This window comes from Scatophagus argus, chromosome 14 (assembly GCF_020382885.2).
Source record: "Scatophagus argus isolate fScaArg1 chromosome 14, fScaArg1.pri, whole genome shotgun sequence".
Classification (NCBI taxonomy): Eukaryota; Metazoa; Chordata; class Actinopteri; family Scatophagidae; genus Scatophagus; species Scatophagus argus.
The window spans coordinates 9994771-10022686 of NC_058506.1; the positions used below are offsets into that span (position 1 = coordinate 9994771).

The following is a 27916-nucleotide window of genomic DNA, read 5'->3' on the forward strand; positions in this document are numbered from 1 at the left end:
TGGCTTTAGGACCCAGTGGCTCCTCCAGTGAGGCAGGCAGCGGCTCGGCTGAAGCAGACAAAGGCGAGGAGAGAGACGGCGTGCCGCTATCCTGCAGCATCGACTCGCACATAAACACACACACTCCCCCTCACACACTCCCTTCACTCCGCAAGCAGCGACGCAGGTGAGTCCGCTACTGGGTGGGATCTTCCGCACACTTTACTGGCGAAAGGAGAACATTACACTGGGATGGTTTTGATTCAGGACTGGGGAGGTTGGGATGTCATTGTAGTTGTTTCTGTGCGGAGGAAATAATTTTAGGTTTTCAGATGTGCAGCCTGAGCAGGTGGATTGTGAGTAGGTGTGCGCACACCCAGCTCCATTTTTTTTTCTCCCCAAAGAAAAACTTGCATTTAATGCCGCTGCTCTCAGCCATGTGGCCACACTCACTATCACAAATGAAAAGTGTGGAATGAGGAAACTTTTTCTTTTCTTCCTTCTGTGACTGCGATTTTTCAAACTAGCTCTGCGTGGTCGTGGGTGTTTCTAGATAGATGCCGCACACAGACCTTCTTTGATGAAGATAACTGGAGAGTCATGGTGAGGTGTCGGTTTGTCAGGAGTGTGTAGTCACCGGGGTGTTGTGTGGGTGGCTCAGGCAGGAACACAGAACCAGCCAAAAATATCAGTGTTGCTGCAGTGCTGCTTTTAATGCTCAGGACAGGCTTGAATGTGGGAGAATACATGCGTTTGGCTGTGGTGCTGTTTTTTCTTTTTATTCTGCTATTTGATAAAAGTGTAGTGTATGAATCAAGCATAAAGAGAGATAATCATGATGTAAAGCTGTGTGTCATATACACTGAAAAGCTCTGATAGCTTTACTGCTTCCACTGAGAAGATGGACTTTGTGGACTCAGTGCTGGAGAAAAAGCCGGCTGCTCCTCCAGCAAGCGGCAGCAGGAGATGGTGATGTCACTCTGAAGGCAGGCACCCTCTTTGAGACAATGGACTGTCCTAGTTGATGCTCCGCTGGGGAAGGGTCACTGTTAGCTCTGCCCATTAGTGCGGCAGATGGGCTTGAAACCTGGCCTTTGTCAGCTGAGGAGCACCCATTCCACAGAGGGCCCACCCCTTGTCAGCGTGCCTGTCATAAAACCCCAGTCAGCAGCACAGCCAGGGGTTAGCAGGGGATTGGACGGCATCATGGCTGGGTGGCGGCAGCATGTTCCATCCCTTTTTATATATAATGCATATCTGCATATGATCACCTCTGTTTGTCCACTGTGGTCCTCTATACAGTAGAGTATAGATGCATCATACAGGGCATGAGGTCACTGGAGAATTACAAACCGTTAAAAAGACTCTGTGATCAAATAAGCTTTATTAGACCTGGTTTAATCCATTGGTTTACATGCATGGAATAGAAAGGTTAGAAGAGACTCTAGATGTTTCTGTGGAGATGCTTTTTGACTTTTCAATTGGTTTTTGGTTAGAAGTCGAATTGCATGATTGTGTTTGAGATCACTATCACAGTATGACAGTGTCATGTTTGAAAGTAGGGCCGTTTTATTATTGATCTTATGAGCGTCAGGGTCAATAGAATATCAGAAGATGGTAAAAAAGAGTCAAAGGTGACTTCTTCAGATGTTTTATCTTATAGTTGAAACCTGAAGTCGCTCACATTTACATTGATCTAAAACAGAACAACAAGGAAGAATGAAGAGGAAGAAATGGACTGAAATTGATTTTCAAAACAGTTGCCAATTAGTGTTCTGTCATTTCAGTTCCATTCAAACCAATGAAGTGTGCTTTTCAGTTATGCATAAGTCAGGTGAGACTTTTCACGCATGTGAAACAAGAAGTGAAATTTGTGGTCTCAGGGCTTTAGAAATCGGTAACACAATAAGTAAATTCCTATTTTTTACAATGCAGTGCCACTCAGAGTCATTAAATGATTATGTATAAGTGTTGAGATGAAATGTGTTTAAAGACCAATCACTATTGTCAGACAATGTGCACGACACACGGGTCAACCAGAGTGTTATGGGAAGACTATTTAACAGATAAACACACAAAATGAAAAAGATGTGATCACTCTTTGAGAATTAGTTGTTTTTGAACAGTACAAAGCAAATGAGATTATGTCAGCAGAATAGGTGTTTATTCTGGTCACAGATAACTTCCTCTTTTATGTTGGTGGGTGTGGGTGTTTTCATGGGTGTGTGTCAGTGTTTTGAAAGGTATGGTTCAATGAGCTTTTGTGGCTTTGGAGAACTGAGTTGTGGTCATCAGGTGGCAGGTTGACAGGAAGAGAACAGTCGAACAAATAGAAAAGCTTCCAGCCTCTGGTCCAGCCAGTCCATCCTACATAGCATAAGTGGTTTATTGTTTGTTGTCTGAACAGATGCCTCGTTTGCATAATTTCCAAGAAGCAGGAAGAACTGAAACTCCTGTAACATTCAAATCCCTGCTATTCAAAGAAACGGGATGGAAAACAGGGTTTTCTTTCAAATAGTGAAAGCTTCAGCTTTTTTTGAAATCCAGTTGTAATGCAGTGAAACCTAAATTTTCAGTAGAAATGGACTGGTAACAGTTAAATCGACCTATTATAACACTTTCTCCACTCATGTATCCAACACTTCCCAGAGAATCCATTATTTTTACTGGATGCTTGATGTACCATTGTGCAGTATCACCAAACTGTGACATCTGTTCTTAAACATGTAGTTAAGCTTCAACCAGAATGTTGTTCGTAAATACTCCTGATACTGAGTGAATACTTGGGAATACTATAGTTTTGTACCACAGATGTTTCACTAAATGACTTTGTGGCTAAAATGAATGGCAGCATATTCACAGCTGGACATGTGCACAGCAGAGAAACAGACAAATTGATTTCGAATGTCTAATCCAACAATGACCGAGTTACCAAATGTTGTATCAAAGGATAATTTTAGATCTGTACCCTTGAACTTTATGAGTTGGCCATGTGCCCACTACTGATTCATCTGGGCAAGTAGGACAACTGCTCACAGGTGTATGTAGGCGGAAAACAGAAAAAGAGACGTATCGTATGTGCACCTTGCTGTGGTGTAGCCAAAGTAGATGGGACAGAGGATTGTAATCTTGTTCTAAACTAAATATTTGGCTTTGATTTGTGGATTGTAGCTCAACTGCAGTGTGGGTCTAAGCCATTTATAGATGTAGCCTGGCTCAAAGTGTTGAATGGGAAACATTAAATCTACTTTCAACATGCAGCTTCTTTACAATTGAATAAATTATATCTTTTTGTTATCACAAAATCATTGCCAGTGAAATGTTAACCTGTGCCATTTAGTCAGTCAGGTAGCCATCTTAATCTCATCCCAGTGTATAATCCTATTTTTACATGCCTGAATCTACTACATTAGAATCCCTGACTGCAGTCAGATATGATTATTTAAACGTGGCATTGAAAGGCTTTTATCTAATTTTACATTTAGCACTGCTTGTTAAAAATTTGCCACAGCCTCAGGGTATAAATCTGCAGAAGGTGGAAGGCAACTGGATCATCTGTGAAGATTAATTTTAAGAATAGACTTTCAAGCTATTTTAATGACTGAAGGATTGAAGCACTCAGCATAATAGTGATTCAAGGACTAGAATTGTGCATTCAAGGTGATCTGGATTTTGTTTGATGGTACAGTTGATGTCTCTTGAAGTGGTCAGTATGTGTCGCTGTTTGAGGCAAGGCTATCAATCATACTGTTAAAAGGAGACATTTGGCTTGAACCTAAAGGCCAGTTATCAGAACCAGTCCTTTAGTCTCACTAAAACTGATTAGTGGTTTCATTCATTATCCTCCTGTATGCAGATGAAACTATTACCATCATGGCAGGTTTATAGAATTCTGTTCCTAAAAGTCCGGGCGTTGGATGTCGTGTGCTTTTGAAATGAAATAAAATAAAAATACATTGTCTCTGTGTTTGTGATTAAAAACTAACAGTGATGAACAACAATAGAGTTTAGTACCAAATTCATATTTTGTTGGAGTGTAGAGTTTTGCTCACTTGGTCAAGAAGATGGGCACAAGTCTTTTTTTTTGTGACTGAACAGAAATGATTGTGATGGAGATTAATATGGATAATCAAACCTAGTATGTTTGTTAAATGCTCACTTCATTCCTGGCTGATAAACAGGTTGTGTGGTCCGTGTTTCTGGAACAAGCTCAAACAGTAAGTGATGCCTAAGATACTCCTTTTCTTATCCTTCTGTTCCCAGACTCTCCGGAGCTGGTCACCACCACACATCTGTCACAACCATTACAACTTTCAGTCATCATGGAGCTAGACTTTGGACATTTTGACGAGCGAGACAAGGCATCCCGTACCCCACGGGGCGGGCGCATGAATGGACTCCCCAGCCCTACCCACAGCGCCCACTGCAGCTTCTACCGCACACGCACTCTGCAGGCCCTCACCAATGAGAAGAAAGCCAAAAAGGTGCGCTTCTACCGCAACGGAGACCGCTACTTCAAGGGCATCGTGTACGCTGTGGCCAATGACAGATTTCGCACCTTTGACTCGCTCTTGGCTGACCTCACACGCTCGCTCTCTGACCACATCAACTTGCCACAGGGTGTTCGCTTCATCTTCTCTATTGATGGCATGCGTAAGATCTCATCCTTGGATGAGCTAGAGGAAGGTAAGCACATATACAGTGGAAGGAGGCACAAAGCACTCTAATTTTTAATGCATCTTCTTCTTGAGATAAGGGATGATGTGGATTGTCAGTTTCTTTGTTCACCAGTAGAGTTGCTGCATTGAGACCAAACTGAGACATTAAAGGCAACCATTTTAAAGACGTTCTACAGTTTCTAGTCAGTTTCTGAGCTGAGAACATTCAGAAACATAACATTTCCAATTCTGAGATTAGAAGTCTTATCTTTTCAGTCCAGACTCTTGTAATCTTTTTACATGATGTATCAACTTCTAATCTGAAGGGTTACTTTGGACATGTGACATGGTCCACTTGTCTGAACTACTTGCAATTTTTTTGAGGCTATTCAATTTTTTTAAAAATGAAATGAATTGGGGTAGCATGGTGGTGCAGTGGCTAGCACTTTCACCTCACAGCAAGAGAGTTCCAGGTTCGAATCCCAGTCGGGCCCGATAATACTATAAGCAGTATAGAGAATGGATGGATAGATTAAATAAATGGGAGAAAATGTATTAGAGAATCTTGCCTTGAACGAAAGAGTCACATTTGAAACCAGCACTACTTATTCCTTATCATATCACTCATATTAAATTGTATTTCATGGTTCTGCTTTCAAATATTTCTTGAACCTGATTATAAAGCTGAAGGCAAGTCTTCTATGTTGTCTTAATGGGACTCAGTGGGTCAGATTCTGAGTTTTTATCTTCAGACTCTCACAGTGGTTCGTCCCGAGCTGTAGCTTTCTCTATGCTCAGCAGGATAAATGGTTCATTAACAGACAACATTAACATGTAATTCTTTAAAGAAACCTCTAGTCACTAAAGTGAGTTTTCACTGTCCAATGTCTTTATCAGTATCCGTAGTAACAGTGGTTATGAAATGCCGATTAAAACTGCACCTACATGTATTTTATAGTGTAAAAAGTATTTTTTTTTTCTACTCATCAGTTCGAGTAGTTTGAATGATAGCAGCTGCACATGAAACTGTCTATCATGTTGTAGTCTAAATTTGGCATCAGAAGGCTGATCAGATGAGCTGGCAGATTCATGTTGCAAAAGTTGCCAGAGATGGTTTGGATCTTTTTTGGTAAATGAATGGAGTCTTTGCTTGGCACTCAATGCATTGATCGATGCATCGGCCTGCCAGTGAAAGTCACTGAAAAAAAATCCAAGAAGTAGATAAGGCTGATATGAACTTACAGTGAAGGATGACAAAAGTGAAAGTCATATCACATTGATGTTTAAGTTATTCGTGTAGAGTTGAGTAATGACAACTGGGCTATGTTTCACCTCTTATCCAAGAGGCTTTCCAGTTCTTCTTCAGAAGTGTAAGAACAACTGAAAAAACCTCTGGGATGAGAGGGGAAATTGGAAATGTCTTCTAGAGTCTATAAGTCCAGTTGCCTTAACTCAACTCTACATGGATGATAATCTGAGCTGGATAATCAAGAATTTTTACAGACATGATGTTTTAAGTTGTTTTTGAAAACAATGACGTTTGCTGAATTCAACAGCAACCAGTCAGATGTTTCCCAAGTATCATTACTCACAAACATTACTTTCAGATTCCTCTGGAAGTGAGACGAGGTGAACTTAGGTAAAGCTAGAAGATGAACTGTAGCTTGATTTGTTCAAAATGAGACGATCATCTTTGCTCCTTGAGCTGCTTAGCAAAGACAGGAGTGTGTGTGTGTGTGTGTATGCCTGTATGTGCTGTTCTGCATGTGTGTGTGTGGTGACTGCAGTAAGGAAGGGGCAGCTCAGTAAGCACTGTGGGTGGTGGGGGGCATTTCATTGTGCTTCCTCTTGTGGGATATAATTAATTGCTCAATCTCCTCTGCACTGTGTAATCCTGTTGTGTGTCTTTGTCTTTGGCATAATTTCTCCACATTTGGCCTAATTGTTGCCTCCTGGATTCCCCTTTTGTCAAAAAATTTCAGTTTCTCTCCATCTCTCTCCTCCTGCTGCATTTTGTCTTTAACTCCTCTCCCCATCTGGGCAAGAACAGCACAATCTGCTGTAAAGACCGGAGGTCGATAATGACAAAGAAAATGGAGGCTCATTTAGAGAATTGAGGCAGTAAAATATATTAACCCCTTAACTTCTTTTTTTTTTTTTTTAACTTTAAAAAATATAGACCCTATATGACCTCCATTAATGTCTAACAAGGAAGATGGTGATTCATAAAGCAAGCTTCATCTTATAATATAAGACCAACCAAGCCACAGGATACATGCTTTAAAATCAAAACACAATGAATCTTTAATAAGTGAAGATGTGTCTCTGCTGTTGTGGTGTGTGCTGCAAAGTACTGTTGGATTGAATTGTGCTGTGGTCTCATGGGAGAAGTTTAAACTTCTCTTTTTTTCTTCAACACAAGAAAAAACATGCAGTTGTGAGCAATGGCCTGATAATAAAGCAGTCTAATAAATGTTAACATGAAACTCTTAGCTTTTTCCTTCCTCAAGGGGCTTGTGCAAATTACTTTAAATCATCTATATATATAATCACAAAAATAATTTCATCTCACTGGCATCTAACCTATCACATACTCTAGTTTGGTGTTTGGATATCCATTCTTGAGATCCCTGCTGTTTCTGTAATGGGGATGGGGATGGATACAGGGATCAGAGATAACATTTAGTCAAACTTAAAACTGGAAACGATCTGTAGTATGTACCGTTTGCTTCAGCAAAGTAAAATGGTTTATAGTTGTTGCATTGTATCTATGTGAGATGAAATCCAAGATGTGTGGATGCCCCTGGGACTCTCAGGTGTCCAAGTTGAATAGCTAAGTGTGTTATAACACACTAACCCAGTTTTTCTTTGCTGTCACAGGTGAAAGCTATGTTTGTGCATCAGAGAACTTCTACAAAAAGGTTGACTACACAAAGAACGTCAACCCCAACTGGTCCGTCAATGTGAAGGCCTCTGCGAGCCAGAAGAACATGCAGTCCTTAGCTGCCAAGGCTGCCAGCGAGCCCAGAGAGAACAAGGAGTTTATTCGACCCAAGCTAGTGACGGTGATGCGCAGCGGTGTGAAGCCACGCAAGGCTGTGCGCGTCCTGCTCAATAAGAAAACGGCACACTCCTTTGAGCAGGTGCTCACTGACATCACAGAGGCCATTAAACTTGAAAGTGGTGTTGTCAAGAGGATCTACACACTGGATGGCAAGCAGGTACGTCTGGCCCTTCTCCATTGCCCAGACCGTTCACATATTACCGCCTGCAAACCAGAGTTCACTGGTTCACAATATGCTGTTGAAAAACTGATCTTCTAAAATTCAAATGTACCAAGCTGCTAATGGCTTATGTCTTATGTCTGCATTTTTTTTGTGGTTAGAACCCTGTGTTAAAGGAAGAACTGGAACAAAACAGACACTGTATGTAAGCAAATCTACATAATAGGAAAATTTGTGGTCAGGACTAAGGACAGGTTGTCATTCATACATCCACCCACACCCAGGCAGGTATCAAGATCAAACGAAAGCAGATAACTAAATTATTTGTTCAGAAATGCAGCCAAAGATAAAAATGTTATTATCTGCTTCTACCCTCGGTCAGCAGTGACACGGCAGGACCATGAGAACCTCGAATATCCATGAGATCAACCGGTGCACACAATAACCGTCATTGTCTGCAGTCTTTATTCTGAAATTCAGCCTGAGCCAGCGTACTCTCCTGTCTTGTGGTTGAGGTCATTAGTATCCTGTCCACTGGCCTTTGTTGTAGAGGGTTTATGCCATTGGTACTTCTGAGTTCTTCTGCCACTGAAAAGCTTAAAAGTCCTGGGAAGTTCTGTCTTCCACCCATTATGGTAGTGTACAAAGGGCCAAGCCCTGTATTGTTGTGTTTGATCGTTTCTCTCCCCATTGTTACTCTGTTTGTGATGGTACTTGCTGGTATTTTAGTGAAATGGTGAGAATATGGATCCAGAAACCTCTCTGAAACCACTGAAGCTGTAAAATTACTCCCACTGCACACCAATATTTGAGGAACATGAAAAATCCCACACAGAGAGAATACAAAAAATATAGCTTTTAGTTTTAGCTTCAGCTGAGGCTGGGGGTAAAAGATTTTTGGAAGATAACGATGAGCTTCCTGTCATCAGACTGTCCAAGGAACACTTCATCAGGAATCTCAACATAAATTGTTGAGGATCAAAATGGAGACATTTTTGTGTAATGTTACAAAGGAGACAGAATACAGGGCATATTGTCTTTAGTAACCTTGACTGTTCTCTGGTGTTCAGTTGAAGGACCTTACAGCCAAACAGAATTCAGGACACTGCAATCCCTGTGAGATGAAAAAGCGTTTAGTTTCCATTGGCTGAGTTTGGGCAGTAAAGACTAAAAGTGATATCTGACTTGTGTTTTATATACACGGACGTTTAAAAACTGATGTCTCCTCAGTTAAAAAATCCAAATTAAATGATTTCAGTGCCAGCAAAGTTTGTTAGTGCTGCCCAATTTACTTACCTGCTGAATTCGATTTGCAGAATATGTTTTTATTTCACAGATTTCTTCCCAAAGTAGAGGATAAATAGCTCCAGTCAAGTTGTAGTTTCTCACACTTGTAAAGGCTGTGAGAGAATACATTAGGCTTCGCAACAGTCACACAAAATGTGTGTCAATTCAGTACTGATTGATTTGATATTGATTTCTTGTGTAGAGTATTAGAACACTTGAACAGAGGGGACATATAGGATGGAGTAGTTGTAAATTTACCTGGACCATAAACACAGAATGGCATTTCCTTGTTTCCTTTTATCCTAATTCTTATGAGGCATATGACATGCTTTACCTTTGCCTAAAAGTTGCTCCCAGGGGAAAACTGTTGTTTCTCAAAAAGGGCAGGATGTTTAATTCATGATCATGGTTTATCAGAGTAGTGTTGAGGGACAAACATGGCCGCCATGTGGGGTCACCCCCCTGGAGGGCTCTGGAATGATCTGAGATGGACAAATCAGGATGTGTGCTACATTATAAAGCAATAAATAAAATCTATGCAAGTGCTGCAGCCCAACAAATGAGCTTGGGTACAGATGGGTGTGCAGTGTCAAAATGTGGCCATAAATATTTTTTCATAGAGTAGGGAGTGACTTTCTGACTACAGAAACATTCACCAGCCGTGACAGAATATATCTTGCACATAAACTCAGCTACTGATCCTTTCTCTTGATTATTTCAAAACTCACAGCTGTCACACCTGTAACTGACTTCATAGATCAAATATGTGGGCTTTGAGCACTATTGTGAATCACAGTTAATTAACAGAGGCGGGCATGTGGACCAACCGTGAAAGCATGTGTGGATAGGAACACGGACATCTGTTCATCAGTCCCGTCTTTGATATGGTTAAATGTTTGCAAATTCTCCTGTGGGCCTGTGGGGACCTTTTCCCTGTATTATTAACTACAGATGGTCTGGGGATCATACCCTGCTGAGCTCCTTTAGGTGTTGTACCTCTGCAGTTTTTTTTCTTCTTCTTTATTAAGGCCTGGATCACATGTGGCTCAGAGGAGGGGAGGTGCGTTGAGATGATAGATGGGGGAATTTGATTTTAATGCTCTGTCCCAGGGGTGCAGTCTGGCTGCCCCAGGTCTTATGACGGTTTTCCTACAGAAACACTTGCTAGGATGATGAATATTGAAATAACTTTACTGAATATGACTGTTATTTTTGCATTTGGTTGTTTTTATGTTTGTGGTTGCACTGTGGTTGGGTCCTCGTTTTGCCCCCATCTTCCTTTAATTTTGTCGTGAGTCTCCACAAAATGAATTTAAAATCCACCATATGGTAGCTATCCCAATGTGAGCATGTTGATTCTGTTGTCATCACTGTGGATATAGATTAATCATCGTGAGTAGTGTCCACTGATCACCGATTGATCCCTCGGCTTGATTGCAATGCAGGGAATTGTGAGGAAATGCTGCACACATTATTGTCTTTGTGTGCAGAGGCACACTGCAGCTGCTCTGTGGTGGAGGTGATATGGTAGAAGCAATATTGATGCAGTGCCCACCCCTCCCTGACTCGCGCCGATCCTCCTCTTCCCATTGCATTGCGATAGCTGCTGGGACCGGTTGCTAGGAGACCACATCTCAGGCACAAAGAGAGCCCAGCTGGTGTGGACTGGTCTGTCAGATACCACATCCTGTAGTGGGTGTGAGAGTTTACTATCAATGCAAGCCTTTGGTTTAAAAATCACTGTCATGTTTATTTTTTTAACCTGCACACAGTCGTTGATTGGGTGTAAACTAAAAGTATGATGAACTGAAGCACGTATAGTTTTAAAGGATCAGTTTTGGGATAAAAGATGACTTAGGTTGTGTTTTTCTAGCACTTTAGAAAATGTCTGCTTTTCACTCTTGATTTTTCCTCTTTTCCTTAGCGCTGTGCAGACTCTAAAGGCAGCCTGCCCTTCTCTCTTTGTCAGTGTAGTGAACAAAATCACCATTTTCCCCTCAAATGCTGGTGCTTTTCACTTCAATCGGGAAGGGTGGGGCCACTGAATTCGGGACTCATTTTCCATTCTTATAGCAAATTAGGATCGTTTTATTTTTGCTGATGGGTAATAATTATTCCCTGTGCCAAAAAAAAAAAAAAATACTTGATTTGCCCTCACTGCTTCTAAAGACTACATTAAATCGGAGAGAGTTTATTTAATTGCTGGCAGCCATTTTGTGTTCACTCCTATTTTGGTAGAGGTGTCTGCATAGGAGAATAGTTCTGATTTGCATTTAACATCCAGTGCGTGTTTATCTGAATTGCACTTGGGGAAGGTTTTCGTCTAACAGATGCCAAATCCAAATGTCATTTGTGAAATCTGTTGAAGGTAACGTTGTGTTGTTGTGCAGTTTTCCCTCATTAATTATGCTGACCAATCTACAGCATTGCAGAGGGCTCTTGAACAGATCTGAGCTCAGAATTTAAGTCTCTCTCTTTTTTTTTTTTAAACTGTTTGTCAGCAAAGAGCCACAGAAGAAAAGAAATGGAGGCTTCAGGCACAAGGTCACGCTGTTATTGTCAGAGAACAAAAGATTCCAGTTTTCTTTAAAAAGTTAATAACACATGACATGAACGGGTTTATAGAATAGGATGTGGATGCAGGCTCAGGTTCAGGGCTTATTAATGACTCAAATACGTCCAGTAATGGGGTAGAAAAGCCTGCTTTTTTCCTTGGTTATCGGTGCTCTCGCAGTCTGTCTGCTCTTTGCCATGCTGCAGAAGCAGTTGTCATGGCAATAAGCTCTGCCGTGATGGATTCAGTTTTTGACAATGGCTGTAATGCGCTGAGTGTGCTCTTTACATTGGGTCTTACCTGCTTGCTCGCTGTCCCTCACCCTTCAACACCACTTACTGCAGCCACATTTCAGAGACACACACATGCACACACACACACACACACACACACACACACACACAGTGTTAAACAGAGGCAGGCGACCAGGCTGACAGAGGGGCGTGGTCCCCATGATGGAGCGTCTCGAGCAAGCATGAAAGCCTGAATCCTGTCACAGCGCTCCTGCATGAGCACCACATCAACAAGTGAGCATGACCTGGGGTGGAAGAGGAGGAAGCACAATTTAATAAAGCTAAGGCCACATCAGTCAGCCAAATGGAAAGCCTGCTTCCTCGGGGTTTGGGGAGGGGTGGGGTTAAAACAACATCATGCACCAGCTGCTCCCCATGACTGTGCAGATATCACTGCCTAACTGGTGCATCTGTGCTCTAAATGCATCCGGAGCACCTACAGTAGCACACAGACACAGTGCCAGTGCACCAAGGTCACAGATAGGTCAGAAAGGCAAGTGGGTATAACAGTCACTGTTAGAGTGGGACAAATCACAGCAATGCTCTAATATTGGCTTTAATATTTTGATCTGCTGGATTTGAAACTGAGCTGTTTGCTACAAAGAAAAACAACCTGACATGATTTTCAAGCTGTGATTGTTTTTCTACTTTTGCATTGTCTGTGAAACCTGCAGTTGAGAAGAACAAAATGGAGTGTTTTTTGGAGGAATATTCCACTCAGTGCAGAGGGTGCAGATATTGATCATGTCTGTGTGCCTACAGTGAAGGAAATGATGTGGGAGTTTCCCCATGGGTTGTAAAGCAAGGTCTTTTTTTATACTTCGTTTTCTCACTCATAATGCCATAATCCTGAGACTATGTGGTATATCATTAATGAAACTGAATTTCTCTACTGTGAGAATTTTTTGCCTTTTACCTTTTAGTTAAATGCTCTGCCCTCAGCCTTATGCCATCCTCAGAATCATACCCTCTGCTCATAAAGAAAAATAGAGTAAAATAGAGAATGTCTTCATTTTTATACTGATTTATTTTCAGCTCATTTTTATGATGGGAAAAGAAAACAGGTCATGTACTGAGCTGAGATTGCTAGTCTATGTTATCTTTGAGACCAGAGCAGATTAGTTACATTCATTTCCACTGACTGGCCAATTGCTGACACATTCACGCCGGTGGTAAGCTTTAACTGCTGTCAGAGAAGTACTGAGATGCATCACCCAGGTCACACCAGTGATACAAAATGGCATAAAGCAGCACTGAATAGATTTCATTTTGCACAAAGATCAATTAACGTGGCTGTGCAGAGTCGGAAATGAGACCGATAGTGGACCTGAAGAGTCATCAGTCGTTTATTCATTATTGCTCTAACTGTGCTGCTGAGGGATGAGTTGAAGTCAAGACAAGCTGCTGCTTGCAGAAGACAAAGGATGAATGAGCTTTGCTTGGAGATGCTTCCTGTTGCTTCACAGCGAGGAACCCTTCATGACCTGAGATACTGAATGTTGTTGTGCGGTAACTATTTGCTAATTACTTTGCAGAATAAGGTTATTCAGTGTTTATAGACTATTATGTATGTAACCCATCAGATAGTGTTGTGGGTGGGGTATTGAGTGAGACCACAGGGTGGTGACCACAGACAGAGAGGATGCGATGCATCAGAGCAAAATAGCACATTTTAAAACAATTTATTTTGTCAATAATTGAAAAATCTGTCAAAAATCTAATCTGATATTTGACAATGCCAATAATCAGTCTGTACCTCTCTCATGCCACACATTAGACAGAAAACAAACTACACAACTACAGAAATTGCACTAACTTGTGGTCCACTCTTTTCTCACCAGGAAGTCCAGAGTTAAAGAGAGCTTAGTTTCTATATTTACCCCTCGACTACCATGACCTGCCTGCCATTGGCCGGAGTCAGCCTAGAGGAACTCTGAATAATTTAGTTATTGTAGTTTGTGGATCTTCGTGTAGCTGCTGGTGGTGTTGGTGGTTTTAGGAGGTCATGTGGTCCTGACAGCTGGTAAGGCAGAGATTAGGGATGGGCTTGGGGGACAGAGGGTGGTGGGCACCTGGAGTCTGGAAGGAGCCAGTTTTTCAGAAAACCTCACCCGCCTTCCTCCAAAAACACATATACACACACATATATGTATGTATGTATATACTACACATGAACACCAACTCTGATGTGTGTGTGAAACTCCAACATGACAGGGCTTCATCATCTTTAAGCTGAATGTCATATTGTCCTCATCTAGATTCAGTTGCCAGGCGGATCTGAGTGACTAAGTCGACTGACCTTTTCAAATTGAGAGAGGATGCTTCCTAACCTGTATCCAAATGTTCCCAGGCTGACCTGCCATTTCCGCACTCCTGCCATGTTTCAAAGGGACTCTGACATTTTACGTTTGATCTGATAGAGCAGTTTTCCCACAACATTTCTATCAAGTGTAGACAGATGTTGGCCCACAAGTCACTGAGTGTTACAGTAACTATTAGCCCATGAGAGGCATCCCATGTGAGAGGAAAAACAAATGGTGATCATGATGTTATTAATCAGAAGGTTTTGCACATGCAAGTCTGGTTTGGGTGACTGCTGGGCTCTCTGTGGGACAATTACTAATTATTTGTTGGCTGGAAGAGGCTTGCTCAAATATCTGTAACGTAACTCTATCTTCAGTGATCCCTGTAGGAAATAGGATTAATAGGATTGCCTAGAGGGATTTTATGTTTTTTGCTAAGAACTCTTAAGGGGGATCAATGATCTCTGAAACATGGGGTTAACTTAGAAGAAGAAGAAGTTATCTCAGAAGATGTTATTTTTGCACTCAGCTTCTTAATGTTTCTGAGACATTGCAGTTTAGATGAATCTAGAAATTGAAATATCAACAATCTTAGCCTGTGCAAAGCTGTCAAAGCTCTTGGTCAGATAGGAGTAAATTTCTGCTGTGAAAGCTGAGGACCAAGGGACACCTAACCTGCAGTGTTAGTCACTGTTTGGGCTATTTACCTACTATTTCAGTCCAGTTTTGAGAAAGAGAGGAAAAAGTATGGTTTTCAAAGCCTATAATGATTTAATGCTTGTAGTATGCAAAAATCCAGCTTTCCATCATGCTTAATATTTAAATACATGCAACATATTTGTTTCAAGCTATTTACATTGAATCTCTTTAGATAATTAGCGCTGTCTGTCAGAAACCTGCAGAGAGGACAGAGTCTTTTGAGATTCTGTTAAGAGCTATTAAGGTTGCAGTCTGCTGGATAAACACTTTATCCCTTTAATCAGCTATGTCCTTAAAGCTATTAAAACGTGGGCAAGCCTGTATCCTCCTGCCACAATCCGGCCTATACCTTCCATTTCCTCTACTTCATCCACTGGCCTTAGGGGAAATGGAGCTTCCATCTTATGATTAACTGTCAGTGCCCTTGTTGCCATAAAACAGTTTAACCTAATGAAAGTAACATGTATCTAATCTCTTGATAATGAACACAGAAGAAAACCTATATTTGCAGCCTGTAAACTAGCCCTGGCTAGAAAACCAATTAGATTTTGATCCCTGAAGTCAAAGCACCATGTCTTTACCTCAGCAGGGATCTGCCCATCCTGTATCCAGGGAATCTTGTGGGACACAGAGACGGTACAGCTGTTGGATGCCTCGCCAGCGAGTCACCACCACACACTTTTAGCTTGTCTAGCAGGACAGAGAATCAACATGGCAGCTGCTGGGGTGGGGTGTTCCTGAATTATCTACAGTTCATAGTTTGGATGTGTATCACAAAGGAAACCATGATGCATCTTTGCTGCCTGAGTACCAACACAGGGCTATCTTTTGGACTGTGGACATCTCACAGAGCACAGCAGAATGTCTTGAGTCACTGAGTCTTGTTTTTAGACAGTTAGCACCAAAATTAGCCCTGTGAGGGACTCGTCTGTGGTTCCATAAGCTCACATGTCCCGATCTAGTTATTAAAGTGAGAAAGAACAAATTTCAGTTGGTGTCGAAAGTCAAACTGGAAATGAGGCTGAGATGCTTCGAAACAAATCTCATCTGCAACAAAAAACAACCACGGGGAAGCTCAGCTTTTAACTTGAATGGCTTTAATAGGCGTGTCTGAGCTGGTAACAGGGCTTGTATAATGGAGAGCAGAGGAGAAGGTGTGGCCGAGAGACATCTGTCCACTAAGGCCATATTGTGTCAACAGCTGCTATAGAATGAAAAGACCCTGGGGAAGGAAGTTGATTCATTTAAACATCACAGCAAAGGTGTAACATTATACTCTCTGGACTTTTTTGTGCCTTTGTGTGTCTGTGTTTGTCTGTCTGTCTTTTTTTCTTACATGCACCTACTGTAGCTGAAGGCATGTTAACATGGCAAGTAAAACTCAAAGGCTGCCTACTATTACCTGAAGCTGACTAAATCCTTTGGCTGGAAGACAAAGAAAACCCTTCATTTACTTGGGGAATTCATTCACACAAGGCTCTGTTTACAGACTTCCTCCTTTTGTGAAAATTAATCAGCATTTCCATTTCTGTCATCAAATCTGTGAGATCGTCATCCACGGTGCTTCCTCTGCACAGCTATTAGCTGCGCTTCATCATGCTGGCAATGCCTGTATGGATTTAATTAGTCCTGAAAGAGCATTTAAAATGCACTTTATTAAATAACAACACAGATATAATCAGTTTGAGTACGAAAAGATAATCCTGTCTTGGCTCTTGCGTAATATTGGGTTTTCAGTAAAGGCATAGCATTTAAAAGTGACATCTAAACCATGCTATCTGTGTGGGTCCAGGAATGGCAGCGCTGGTCTGTCAGTCCACACTCAAATAGCTCAGTAACTACTGGACACATTGCCTTGAAAGTCTGTACAGATGGGCAAGGCTCACGGGGGAGGCATCCCATTGACTTAAGTGATGCTCTGACTTTTCCTCTAGCGCCACCAGGAGTTTCACATTTGTGCTTTTTAGTGAAATATCTCAGCACTTTTGCATTCATGTTACCCTCACTTCTATCTAGTGCCATCATCACTTCAAAATTTAATTTGTCTAATACTTAGTTCATGACTACATATCCATATGCTATATAATAATCACCTTAGCTGTACTTTGTGATTATTGCTAATTAGCAAATGTTAGCATGCTTACACACAAAACTAAGGTGGTGAATATGGTTAATTTTATCAATTCTTAGGAGCATGTTGGGTAAGTACTACTGTGGGTAATAATGCATTCACTTTCTTCTCAGATGATCCCATGAGTGGAGCTGAGATGTCATTCTTCCAACTGTGGTGCATTCATGAGCATTTCAGTCACATTGCAAAACAGCATGGATGCTACAAAGATGATGTGTAGATTGCTGGGGTTAATGCTAATACTAATAAAAATAGTTTTTCACTCTATGTGGACAGCAACTAATGGCTGCTGTCCTAATAGCATACTGTAATTACATTTGTGTACAAAAATTACATGCAGTATGTAAATTAATAAAACGTTTCTAGCCATCAGCCGAACATTTGCCTTTGGCTGCCATTTTTTTTGCATATCAAATTCAAACAAGTCATGTCACAAAAGTTTCTGAGTTCTTCCAGTTTGAACAGGCATTCTTGTAAATTGGTATGGCTATAGACTCTTCTTATTACAGAAGATGTGGTGATGCCATTATTTTTCAGGGTCTCCAGTGTTTTGTCTTCTGTTCTCGCAGGTTACCTGCCTTCAAGATTTCTTTGGTGATGATGATGTCTTCATTGCATGTGGACCAGAGAAGTTTCGCTACGCCCAGGATGACTTCTCTCTGGATGATAACGGTCAGTGTTCAGCAGCAGTGTTTATTTTACATCATAGTTTAAAGTAAGTAGGCCACTATATTTAGTGTACATACAGTGTACAATATTTTGTCAGTTGTGATGGCAAACAGCTTTGTTCAGTATTACTTTAAAAGCTTATAGTAGGAGTTTTATCCTAATAGTGCAGGAGTGTCAACCTGAAGACTTTCAGGCATTATAGCTGTGAAAAGATTAATGATAATAGATTAATTAATTAATTTTGTGACACCTACAAATTTATTCACATACTTTAGAACATGTTTAGCAGGACTTTTACGCTGTTTGTGTCTGCAGTTTGTTTTAAGTAAAGCTATTAAATTGTATATATGCGAGCAGTTAGTAGAAGTCATTGAGTGGTATTAATGAATTGCACTTTGTGTTTTAGGAATTTGGTTCTTACTTTTACCGAGTCACTGAAGCTGTAAACTCTACAGTGCAGCAAATGAAATTTATATTTAATGCTGTGGTTGTATGTATCATGAAATCTAAATTACTGTGGGCTCAGAGGGTTAGTGTTCTCAATATTCTGGACTCTTACTGTGTTTTAGGGACTTTCTTATTCTGAAATCAACCACATCTATCCTCCAAACGTAAGCCTGAATAACTTATGAAGGTCTTTTATTTCTAACATCGAACCTGAGTACCTAAAATGTATATATAACATGAAAATGTGCGCATAAAGTGAGAGCTAAGGAGTTCCTGGGATGTGATTTAATATACCAGTGTTCTGTTAGGAAAAAAAAATATTTATGAGAGGGAGGCCAAGAAGGGAGGGGAAGAGAAAGAAAGAGAGGGACTAGAAGAGAGAAGTCTGTTATCTGCAGCCAGCAGCAAGGGCAGGAAAAGGTATAGGAGAAGAAGAGGCATTAATCTGTCTGGTGACAGGTTTAGGCCAGTTGATCTGTTGGTGCTGATACAGCTGAGAAGTCGAGGAGAGAAAATGTAAAACCAATCCTGTCACAGAGTCTCTCTGCTCCCCACAGGCCTGAAAGCCCTATTTTTAACAGCCCACTTCCACCTAATGTCTCCTCCTCGAAACATTCAGTATCTTGTCTTTTAATCTTACCATAGCGCTGATACAAGGCTGATTTGTTATTATGTTTCCTTCATCCCTCGTCTTTCCCTCAGTTTCCCTCAGATGCCGGTTCATTTATAATGATCATGGCTGTTTCCTTTAAGCGCACTCCCCCCACGGAGCCAAAGCTAAATTGTTTCATTCAGTCTGTAATAACCTTGGGTCAGTACAAAATAAATGGTTGGATGTCTTCAGGATCCAGATTTCACTCATTTGGCCTCAGTGGAGTAGAGCAGACATGTCTGTGATACATCACACTGACATTACAGCAACACACAGATTATGGTCAAATCGTGTTGTTTTTGTAAGGCTTTTCTTTCCATAAAGACCACTGATAATACATTTCATCTACGTACAATTACATCTGATGGTGTTTTCAAGGACTTAATGTTGTATGGCAAAAATCAGAGAAGCACGTGCCTTGAAATGTTCCTCCTCTACTTTTGTCTGCACTGGAAGTGAACTTGCTGAATTTGCTTTTCTCTGCTTTTAAGCTTTGATTGGCAGAAGTACTAATAATAGATTTAAATCCCTTGTGGTTATTTTTCCACTTTCCTTATGTTTAAATACAAGAAGGGTGTTCAGACAGAGAGGAACACATGTACCTGCAGCTCTGCTTATGCAGCGACGCCATCAGCCGAAGCCGAGAGGGAATCTTCGCCGATAGACTCAAGGGGGCTATTTCGAGACCACTGAGTAGACGAGACAAGCTGCCAGTCTGAAGCATTGTCAGAGGCATGGCACACCTTCCAAACAATAGCACACGAATGTACGTCTGTATCCAGTAGTCTGTGAAGGTTAAGAGAGAGAGAATACAGACATGGTGTGATCCCAGGAGATGGAGGGAGGACAGATAGTATAATTAGCATCAAAAGTGGAAGAGCGGCGGGAGGGAGGAGGAAAGAGAGCGCCTGACAGTACAAACAGAGGGGGAGATGCAGAGGGAGGGGTATCAATGTCTGGAGTCTGTCTGCTCTGATTAATACAGTGACCCAGAATATACTGCATCCATTTCTGTATGATTTATAGAAACTCTCACTGGTATATAGTTCCTTGAAGCAGCAGATCTCACTCTTTAAAAATAGCCATTAAACCTGGGAAGATAAAGACCACCTCCGAGGTTTAGTTTACAATCATACCTGCAAGTGAAGTCTAAACCCATACCAGGCAGCTGCTAATTTGTTTTGTTTCAGCACTAATGTGTACAAAAAAGGAGTAGTGCAAATTCTTTTCTTTGTTGATTGTCTTAAAGGCCCCTGTGCTCCGAGTCTGGTTCAAGTTTTTTGACGGAGGAGAACAAACATTCATCTATGTTATATTTTATGCTTTTTCACTTTGTTCCTGCTTCTTTCTGTCTGCTTATCATGCTTGTGCTGTGGCCTCCGATAACTGGGCGTGTTTTCGTATTAAGGCAAAAGAGAAGCAACATAACGCAGTTGTTGTTGTGCAGTTAAACCCACCTTTTGTTGATGACAATGAAGAAAATGAATTGGTTTGCAAACATAAGTGAATAGATCCAAAACCAACATAATGCAGAAAAATGAGGCATCAACAATAGAAAGAGGACTGTGGGTGTTTTCCAATGAAAATGAAGTTCCTGTTGGCTCAGGATCACAGCAGCTACCTTACTGTCTTATCTAAATGACACCTGTGATCAGGCCAGAGCACAATGTCTTCTTTTATTACCTTTTATTTCCATCAGTCAGTATGTCAAGTCAACATGCAGTTATTGAGTCCTAAAACATATTTTTAGTATGGCCGGAGCATAAACATTTCTAAACATTTATGAGGAAAGCACCAGAAGAAGTCATAATTAATATTTGAATTACAAAAGAACAAAAAAAACAAGCCTATTTTATCACTTACCATTAGTATAATCTTGCTATTTGGTATCTAAGCAGCACTTTGTTTGGTTTGTTCTATACATTGAACTTTACATTATGAATTCATATTGACATTTTGACAGGATAAGAACACATGCAGCGCCGTCATTTTGGAAAAGTGATGATTTACATTGTGCTTCTTTCCACAGAATGCAGGGTGATGAAGGGAGCCAAAGGTCAGCGTGGTTCAGCAAAGTCTCCCGGTCATATCAAACGCAGCAAGTCTCCTGCTGAGTCAAGTGAGCCCGTTATTATCTCATCTGCATTGTAACACCTCTTGTTTCAAGTACAGCTGCAAACTGACCTCACCAGGCTCTGTGAATCAAAATGGAGAGAACTGGTGGGACATAAAACCCGGCCATTTCTGTTACAGTGTAGTCAAATACAGCATGAAACGTGACAGCAGGATGATATAGTGATCAGCTCCTGAGGTCATGTTAGGAGATGTTATGTCCCATCCAGATCTAGTAGACCTTACTCTGAAGGGGGTATTGACCTTAAATATTGATTTCTCCTTTAGGATCAGTAGTGTATGATAAAGAATAGCTAAAAATAAGAGGTTACTTCCAACAAGCAAATTTCTGGGATGAAAATGACTTGCCAAAAGGCCTAAAAGGAGTTAAAATCGTGGTTCCTCTCTGTATCGTCTGATTGTGTTTTGAGAGCTGCAGTCAGACTGTTTTTACTGGGGGGTCCACGTGACATCAGCTCTTTAATCTCACTACAACACCTCATAAAAACCCTCTAATACTTAAGAATGGGGACAGTAAAAATTCAGCCTTTGTTTGTTATACTAAAGGCTTGTTAAGTATAATAAACAGCCTTTGTTTCTTTTTTTATAGTAAATCTGAGGAGATTTAGTATATTTTTGCTAATGCATATTTTTTTTTTTAAAAAATCATGAATAAACCATGAAAAGTAAACAAAGACCGTGTAAACAGCTTTCAGCTGTTTGTTTGACAATCAGGCATTTTAACATTTAATAATATCCAGGAGGCAAGAGAACATAAAAGTGAACACTGGTGCCTGTTCATGCTTGAATCTTTTATGTTATCAACACCGGAAAACAGTGCTTTACCTCTTTGTTAAAATGTCGTCTGAGGTTATATCGCTGCACCATTAGCTGGTTGAAGAGCTGGTGCCGTGAAATCTGATCTGGTGTAGACCTGTTAAAAAAAACAAAACAAAAAAGCTGTTTTCTTTGACAGCTGTCATGTAAACTATGAACACTGGAAAACAAAAACACACCAAAACATGGCATTGTGTTTTTTTCTCAACTTTCACATAACATGTTATTCAAAAATATATTAGGTATATAACTTTTTAAATGTAGTCATTCTCCACTGGTAATATACTATATATGCCAGAAAATATTTGAGAACCAGTGGTATAGATACTAGGATGGTATACACACATACTGCAGAGGTTTTGCTATGTGTTCTTAAATCCTATAAAAGTAAGAGTAGGCGACGGTAAGGACGGACAGAGCTGGTGAGTTGTTAAATCCCCTATAGGATAAGGGTAGACAGAGATGGCCGCAGGTAATCCACAGTTTGTATTTAGATAGATAGATAGATAGATACTTTATTGATCCCGAGGGAAATTTCATATCTATATCTATATATATCATATATATATCACTTTACACCAAAGGTGGGTGTGGGTGTTAGGGGCTCGAGCCCTGTGGGTGTCCTCAGTCCTGCAGCGGTCTTGAATATTTTATTGATCGCTAATGAGGGATGCCTGGCCTTTAAGACAGCAGATGGTTGGGCCAACATGCTGTAGAGGCGGTGAACTGTATAGCATTAACCACCTTCTGTAGTACCTGAGAGGTCAGCAGGGTGATATTGGGGTCGTGGCGGAGAGAACGAATGTGACTGGCCTGCGTTAACTGGGATTAGCACATGTAAATACTGCTGGTTTCCAATCAGATTCTTTAGAGCCACAAGGAGAGGATTACTTATCTAATTTACACAGCAGTTTCCAGCACTGTCAACACCTCTGGCATCTGAGAAGAATAAAACAGCCTGTGTGAGGGTGCACTGGGTCTAATGAGCTGAAGGCGTTGAATGTGTGTATGACACACTGGAATGAGTTTCCACAGAGGATAATCAAATTTCTCAAATGTGAAAGTCAGGAGACCCAACCTGGACAGTGTGGGCCACTTTCCTGCATATACACTAAATGTTCCTCTGCCTCTGCCACAGCTGAACTCTGATTTCAGTATGAGAGGGAGAGCTGCTCATGTTTAGATATGCTGATTTTCAGATTCCGATATAATAAGAACTTGTAATTTTAGATTTGTCCTTCTTTCAAAGTTTTCAAACAGCTTGTTAAGTCTGCATGTGTAAGTCTGTTTATCTGTCCGAGTGGTTAAATGAAGCCAGTGGCATTAAGTTGGTTAACAGTGAAGCTTTATCTGCGTTGTGTTTTCAGCGCTCGCTGGCTTAAATTTACACCGGCCATCTGGCTCGTAGTCTTCAGAATTCTTTTCATCTCTCACAGACAAAAAACTCTTTTAAAGCACTTAACACACACAAATACATCACATCGCGCCGCTCTTAGATATAAACACAATGTTCCACACAGAGGGACTCCTAGCAACGTGGCAGGATGCAGAGTGAGTGAATAAAATGTCATCTAAGAAACAGAGAGCTTGTCAGCCACCTAAACCTGGACCAACAGCCTCTCTCTATTCTGGAGCCAAATGAGGCCACAGTTCAGGAATGACTTTTCTCCAGAGCCAAGGAAAGAGGTTCAGGTTTCTCTTGCACACTTTCTAATCCACTCTACTGTTTACCTCCTTTTCTCCTGTTTCCCTCCTTTCTCCCTTATCCCCAACTCTCCTCTGCTCTGTGGCCTCTGTCAGCCAATGGGACGGGCTCCAGCAGCCAACTCTCCACCCCCATTTCCAAGCATTCCCCCACCTCCACCCCCAACAGTCCAGGCCTCAACAACAAGCAGAAGGTACTGGACCTTTTCTCCCTCTGCTCACCCGTCATCTTTTTTTCCCCATTTTGGCTCCAAAGCCATAATTTTTTTTCTGCTCCTAACTGTGATTTGACACAACTCTGTGTTTGCAGGATCTCTACCTGCCCTTATCTCTGGATGATGACGATTCCCTGGGCGAATCGATGTAGACGCTCCTCCTGCAGCCTGCCTCCTTAATGGCCTGAAACACAGAAGTTTTGATACCTCTGCTGCTTTCCACCTTCATTCACAGTGCCACCTGTTGTCTAGGAGATCCACTCTTTGTCTCTTTTTAAGGCCTTAGCCACCAGGGCTATGACACCATTTGCTGCTTGAGAATAACACAAACACAAATCGTTTTTTTAAAGACCGTTTCGACCACGTAACACCCAGCTCACTAATGTTCAGACATATGTTTCTGTGTAAAGGTTAGTCACTACTTCTCAAAGGGGCACTCAGTTCACTGACAGCAGATTTCACAGTGTAAAAACAAATCACTTCGGTCTCAAACATTTTGTTAAAGGATGCACTTAATATTTCAGTCACAGAATTCCAAGCAGCAAATGGATATTTTTAGAGGTGTTAGTCAAAGCTGACTCAACTTTTGTATGACTTGTATTCGTGACGTTCCTCCATGTCCTCCTGTCCTTCTGCCCTACAGTTAAAGGTGTGAAAGGTAATGGTTCTTTGTCAGAGGAAATCTGTTAAGCCAGATAAAGTCCTTCTAACCCGCTGTAAATACTGTGTATAGCTATCCATCGTAACATCTCTGCCCAGTGTCCATTGCTGTGCTTCCATGACGTCACTATAATGTCTGTCTAAACATTTGCTCAACATGATACAGGGTATGGTCAAAGTAGAAGAAGAACCAAAATATGAAGGCCCACCACAGAGGGTTAGGATGGTGTGGGATGCATGACGGAAGAGGATCATTGGTCAGAAAAAACATACAACTCATGTTCTCAACATATGAGAAATTCTAAATCCACCATAACCATGGAGGTCTCAAAATTCTTATGTTGGCAATGATTGGCATTCATCTTGTCTAGTCAGGGACAAGGAAATCACTCTGTAAGAAAAAGCATCCCACAAAGCCCTCAGTGAAGTCTCCATGTTGGTGTTTCCTCTGTTTTGACCAACTACATAGACAGTAGGCCATACAGGGCATATACCCTCTGTGTTTTAGATTTTCGCAAACTGCAGTGCATGATATTGATGAATGATTATGAAACTTTGGGCATGTAAAGAGCTGATTTGAAGGACCTAATGGTGCATAAAAACAACCAAAGGAAAAATATTAGGCCCCTTTTTTTTTAGAAAAAAAAAAAAAAAAAGAAAAGCTAGGACACATTCATTTTACAAGTCTAAATAACTCCCTTTTAGGTCCGTTTATCATCACGTCACTGCAGCCAGTGGTGACATTTTATCGTACAGTGTGTGAAGGTCAAAGATAAATGAAGGTCTCAAAGCCAAAGTATGATTTTTAGAAATATAGAAAGGGGAAAATATGTATGTCTTTATCCATTTTAAAGCTCTTAAATATTCTGGAGGAACCACATCTGGAGATTTCTGCATGTTACATTTAACACATCAAAATAATGTTAAGGTTAAATCATGCTCATCTGAGGCAGTTAGAGTTTTATCAGGGCGCTAAACAGTAGTGGGATTCATCCTATTTTGCATGGCTCAGCATAGTTCTCAGATACAGGGGAGATGAAAACGTAACAGTGGTCTAAAGCTATGTGTGGGATTTAAATTTTTATAAAGTTTATTAATTTATATCAAGGGTACTTGTCTAGGCTCTTTTCTTTCTAGTTTTAACTTGCTCGTGTGAGCTCTAAACACTTTTACAGTGCTTTTTTCAAGCCTCTCTGTGCAACTTTCTATGGCCATATTTCTTTTTCTATTCTCACGACTTGCATCGTGTGTCCTACAGATCTACTGAAAAGAGTTTTCTGCAGGGAATCAAACCTGAGAATGGCTAAATTGGACGACACTGAAGCACAAAGCAGGGAGCTACTGATACATCACAGCAACAGACACTTTACTGTCTACTTGCCAGCATTACAATGCATGACCACAATTAATCTGTCGATATACTGAAAGAAAAAATGCTGCACATGTAGCATCCTTTAAATTTACATCTATGCATTGGGATTCAAGACTATTCAAAAAAATATTTTCTCTAGGAATGGCCTTTTTATACCTGATAGCTTAATAAGAAATTAACTAAAACTGAAATTTCCATGCAGTTATTCCTTTGTGATAATGTGAAAGTCTGAAAGTTGTGTGTCTTACGAGTGATCCGGTGCCTGCCCTCTGGATGAGCTTTGAATAGCTGTTATCTTCAGCCACTTAATGCTCAAGACAAACCCTCACCAAAACTATCTGGTGCTGTGAATTACACCTTTCTCCTGCAGGGAGTGCTGTCACACCAGCACAAGAGCTATTAATATCAGCTAATCCAACAGCAGGGACACCTCACTTTACCCACCATTTTGTACAAAAACTCCCATTTGTTGTCATTTTTATCAGACGGTTCTGTATAACCGTACATGCTAACAATGTTCTTGTTTCCTTGGTTTTTTTTCTACAGCTTATTACAGTGCTACAGCATAGAAAACATTAACAGAAACTGTTGGTTGTGTTGTGTTACCAGCCCGCCACCATGTAAGATGGATGGTGTGAATTCATCACCTGCAGTGGTGCCTTTTTTCTTTTTTTTTTTTTTAGATTTGTCTTTTGATAAAACAAAATCAGACATCGAAGGCTTGGTCTTTGTTAACGGCTGTTTGTAAGACATTTTTAAACGTTTTGAATGAGGAGGCCTCCCAACACACTTTGTTTTGTAGAGTTACGGGACACTTTATCGTGGTGTATATAGGCTCCCTTCCTGTGCTCTTTCATATGTATGCCTTTCTGATCGAATGAATGACTTTTTTTTCTTGGAAATTTACAATGTCCTTTTTAGTGGTATTTTGCAGTGTCACAGTGGCTTGTTTCAGTGCTTCATTCAATGTATTAACCGGTATCCTTTTGCAATTAAAACAGTTGTATTTCACCTCTCTGGTCTTGAGATTATTACAGTGACAATAACCACAAAAAGTTTTCTCATCATTTGTCTGCAACAATACTTTTCATACCTGTTTCATATTCACTGATGAATCCATAATTCAGAATGTCCCTGTCAAACAAGAAAAGAAGATGGAGAGAGAGAGAGTGTTCGTGTGCATACTGTATGTCTGCAACATAAATGGCCAATGCTCAGTGTGTACTATGAATCTACTGAGAGATGTGTAAATACATGAAAGATTTGGAGTTAAAAATAGTGTTGTGTTCAAGTGGAGATGAACATGATACTATTTACATAGCATAAATGTCCTCATCACCATGGGAACAGGAAATCTGTCTCTTGCATTTTACAGCAGTGGCCAAACATGTTGAACAACAGCCAGACTGTAAATATTGCCAATTTATTAATCATAACATGATATTGGATGATAATTTTCAAATATAATATAAAATACTCCTTTGCCCATTCAGATGTTATTGATAAAATATGGTATACAAATCCTCCTCCAGTTAATTAATTTAAGTACAAACATTTAGCAGAATACAACTTAACTGCATTAGGTCTTAATTTTGCCAACTGCTCCTTAGAGCCAACAAACACTGAGGCCTGCTTGTCATTCACTACAGCGACCCAGTTGTCCCTGTGTGGACGTAGGATGTGGAATATGACAGTAATGTTGACTTCATGATCACATGTTCACCTATAACATACAGCACGGCAGCTCGACCCTTCACATTCACACTATTTACTGTGTTAAATATGCAACATCTTAAGGTAGATTTGTTATTGCACATCCCTTCCAAACCAGAAGTGCAGCGTTTATTGGTGTTGTGTTTCACTGGAGGAAGCCCCTGTTGCCTCCTCCCACTGCTGCAGTAGTCATGCTGGCTCTGACATGCTGAAGTTTAAAGACTAGGAAGCCTGCTCTGGCGGCCTCTGCTGCAGGCCTCAAGAACGGACAGACAGACGCCATTTTTTTTATATCTAAAGCCATGCTGGTTTTTTAATGAATGTCCTGCCATCTGCTGGCTATGATGTCTGCATAATGTAACTGGGCACTTTTTCCTAAAAAGGAGTAAAACAGGGACAAGAATTTA

General features: G+C 40.8%; 1 protein-coding gene across 2 annotated transcripts; it reads left to right on the forward strand.

Annotated features, from left to right (window-relative positions):
* LOC124070848 (neuronal migration protein doublecortin-like) lies at positions 1-26807 on the forward strand. 2 transcript variants are annotated; one of them, XM_046411127.1, is made up of 7 exons: positions 1-166; positions 4243-4665; positions 7518-7858; positions 17698-17800; positions 20926-21015; positions 23646-23743; positions 23860-26807. In XM_046411127.1, exons 2-7 carry the CDS (start codon positions 4302-4304, stop codon positions 23914-23916), a joined length of 1053 nt encoding a protein of 350 aa, XP_046267083.1. In that variant the 5' UTR covers positions 1-166; positions 4243-4301; the 3' UTR covers positions 23917-26807. The 2 variants fall into 2 exon arrangements, with proteins under 2 accessions (XP_046267083.1, XP_046267084.1); XM_046411128.1 differs by lacking the exon at positions 23646-23743.
* The last annotated feature ends 1109 nt before the right edge of the window (positions 26808-27916 follow it).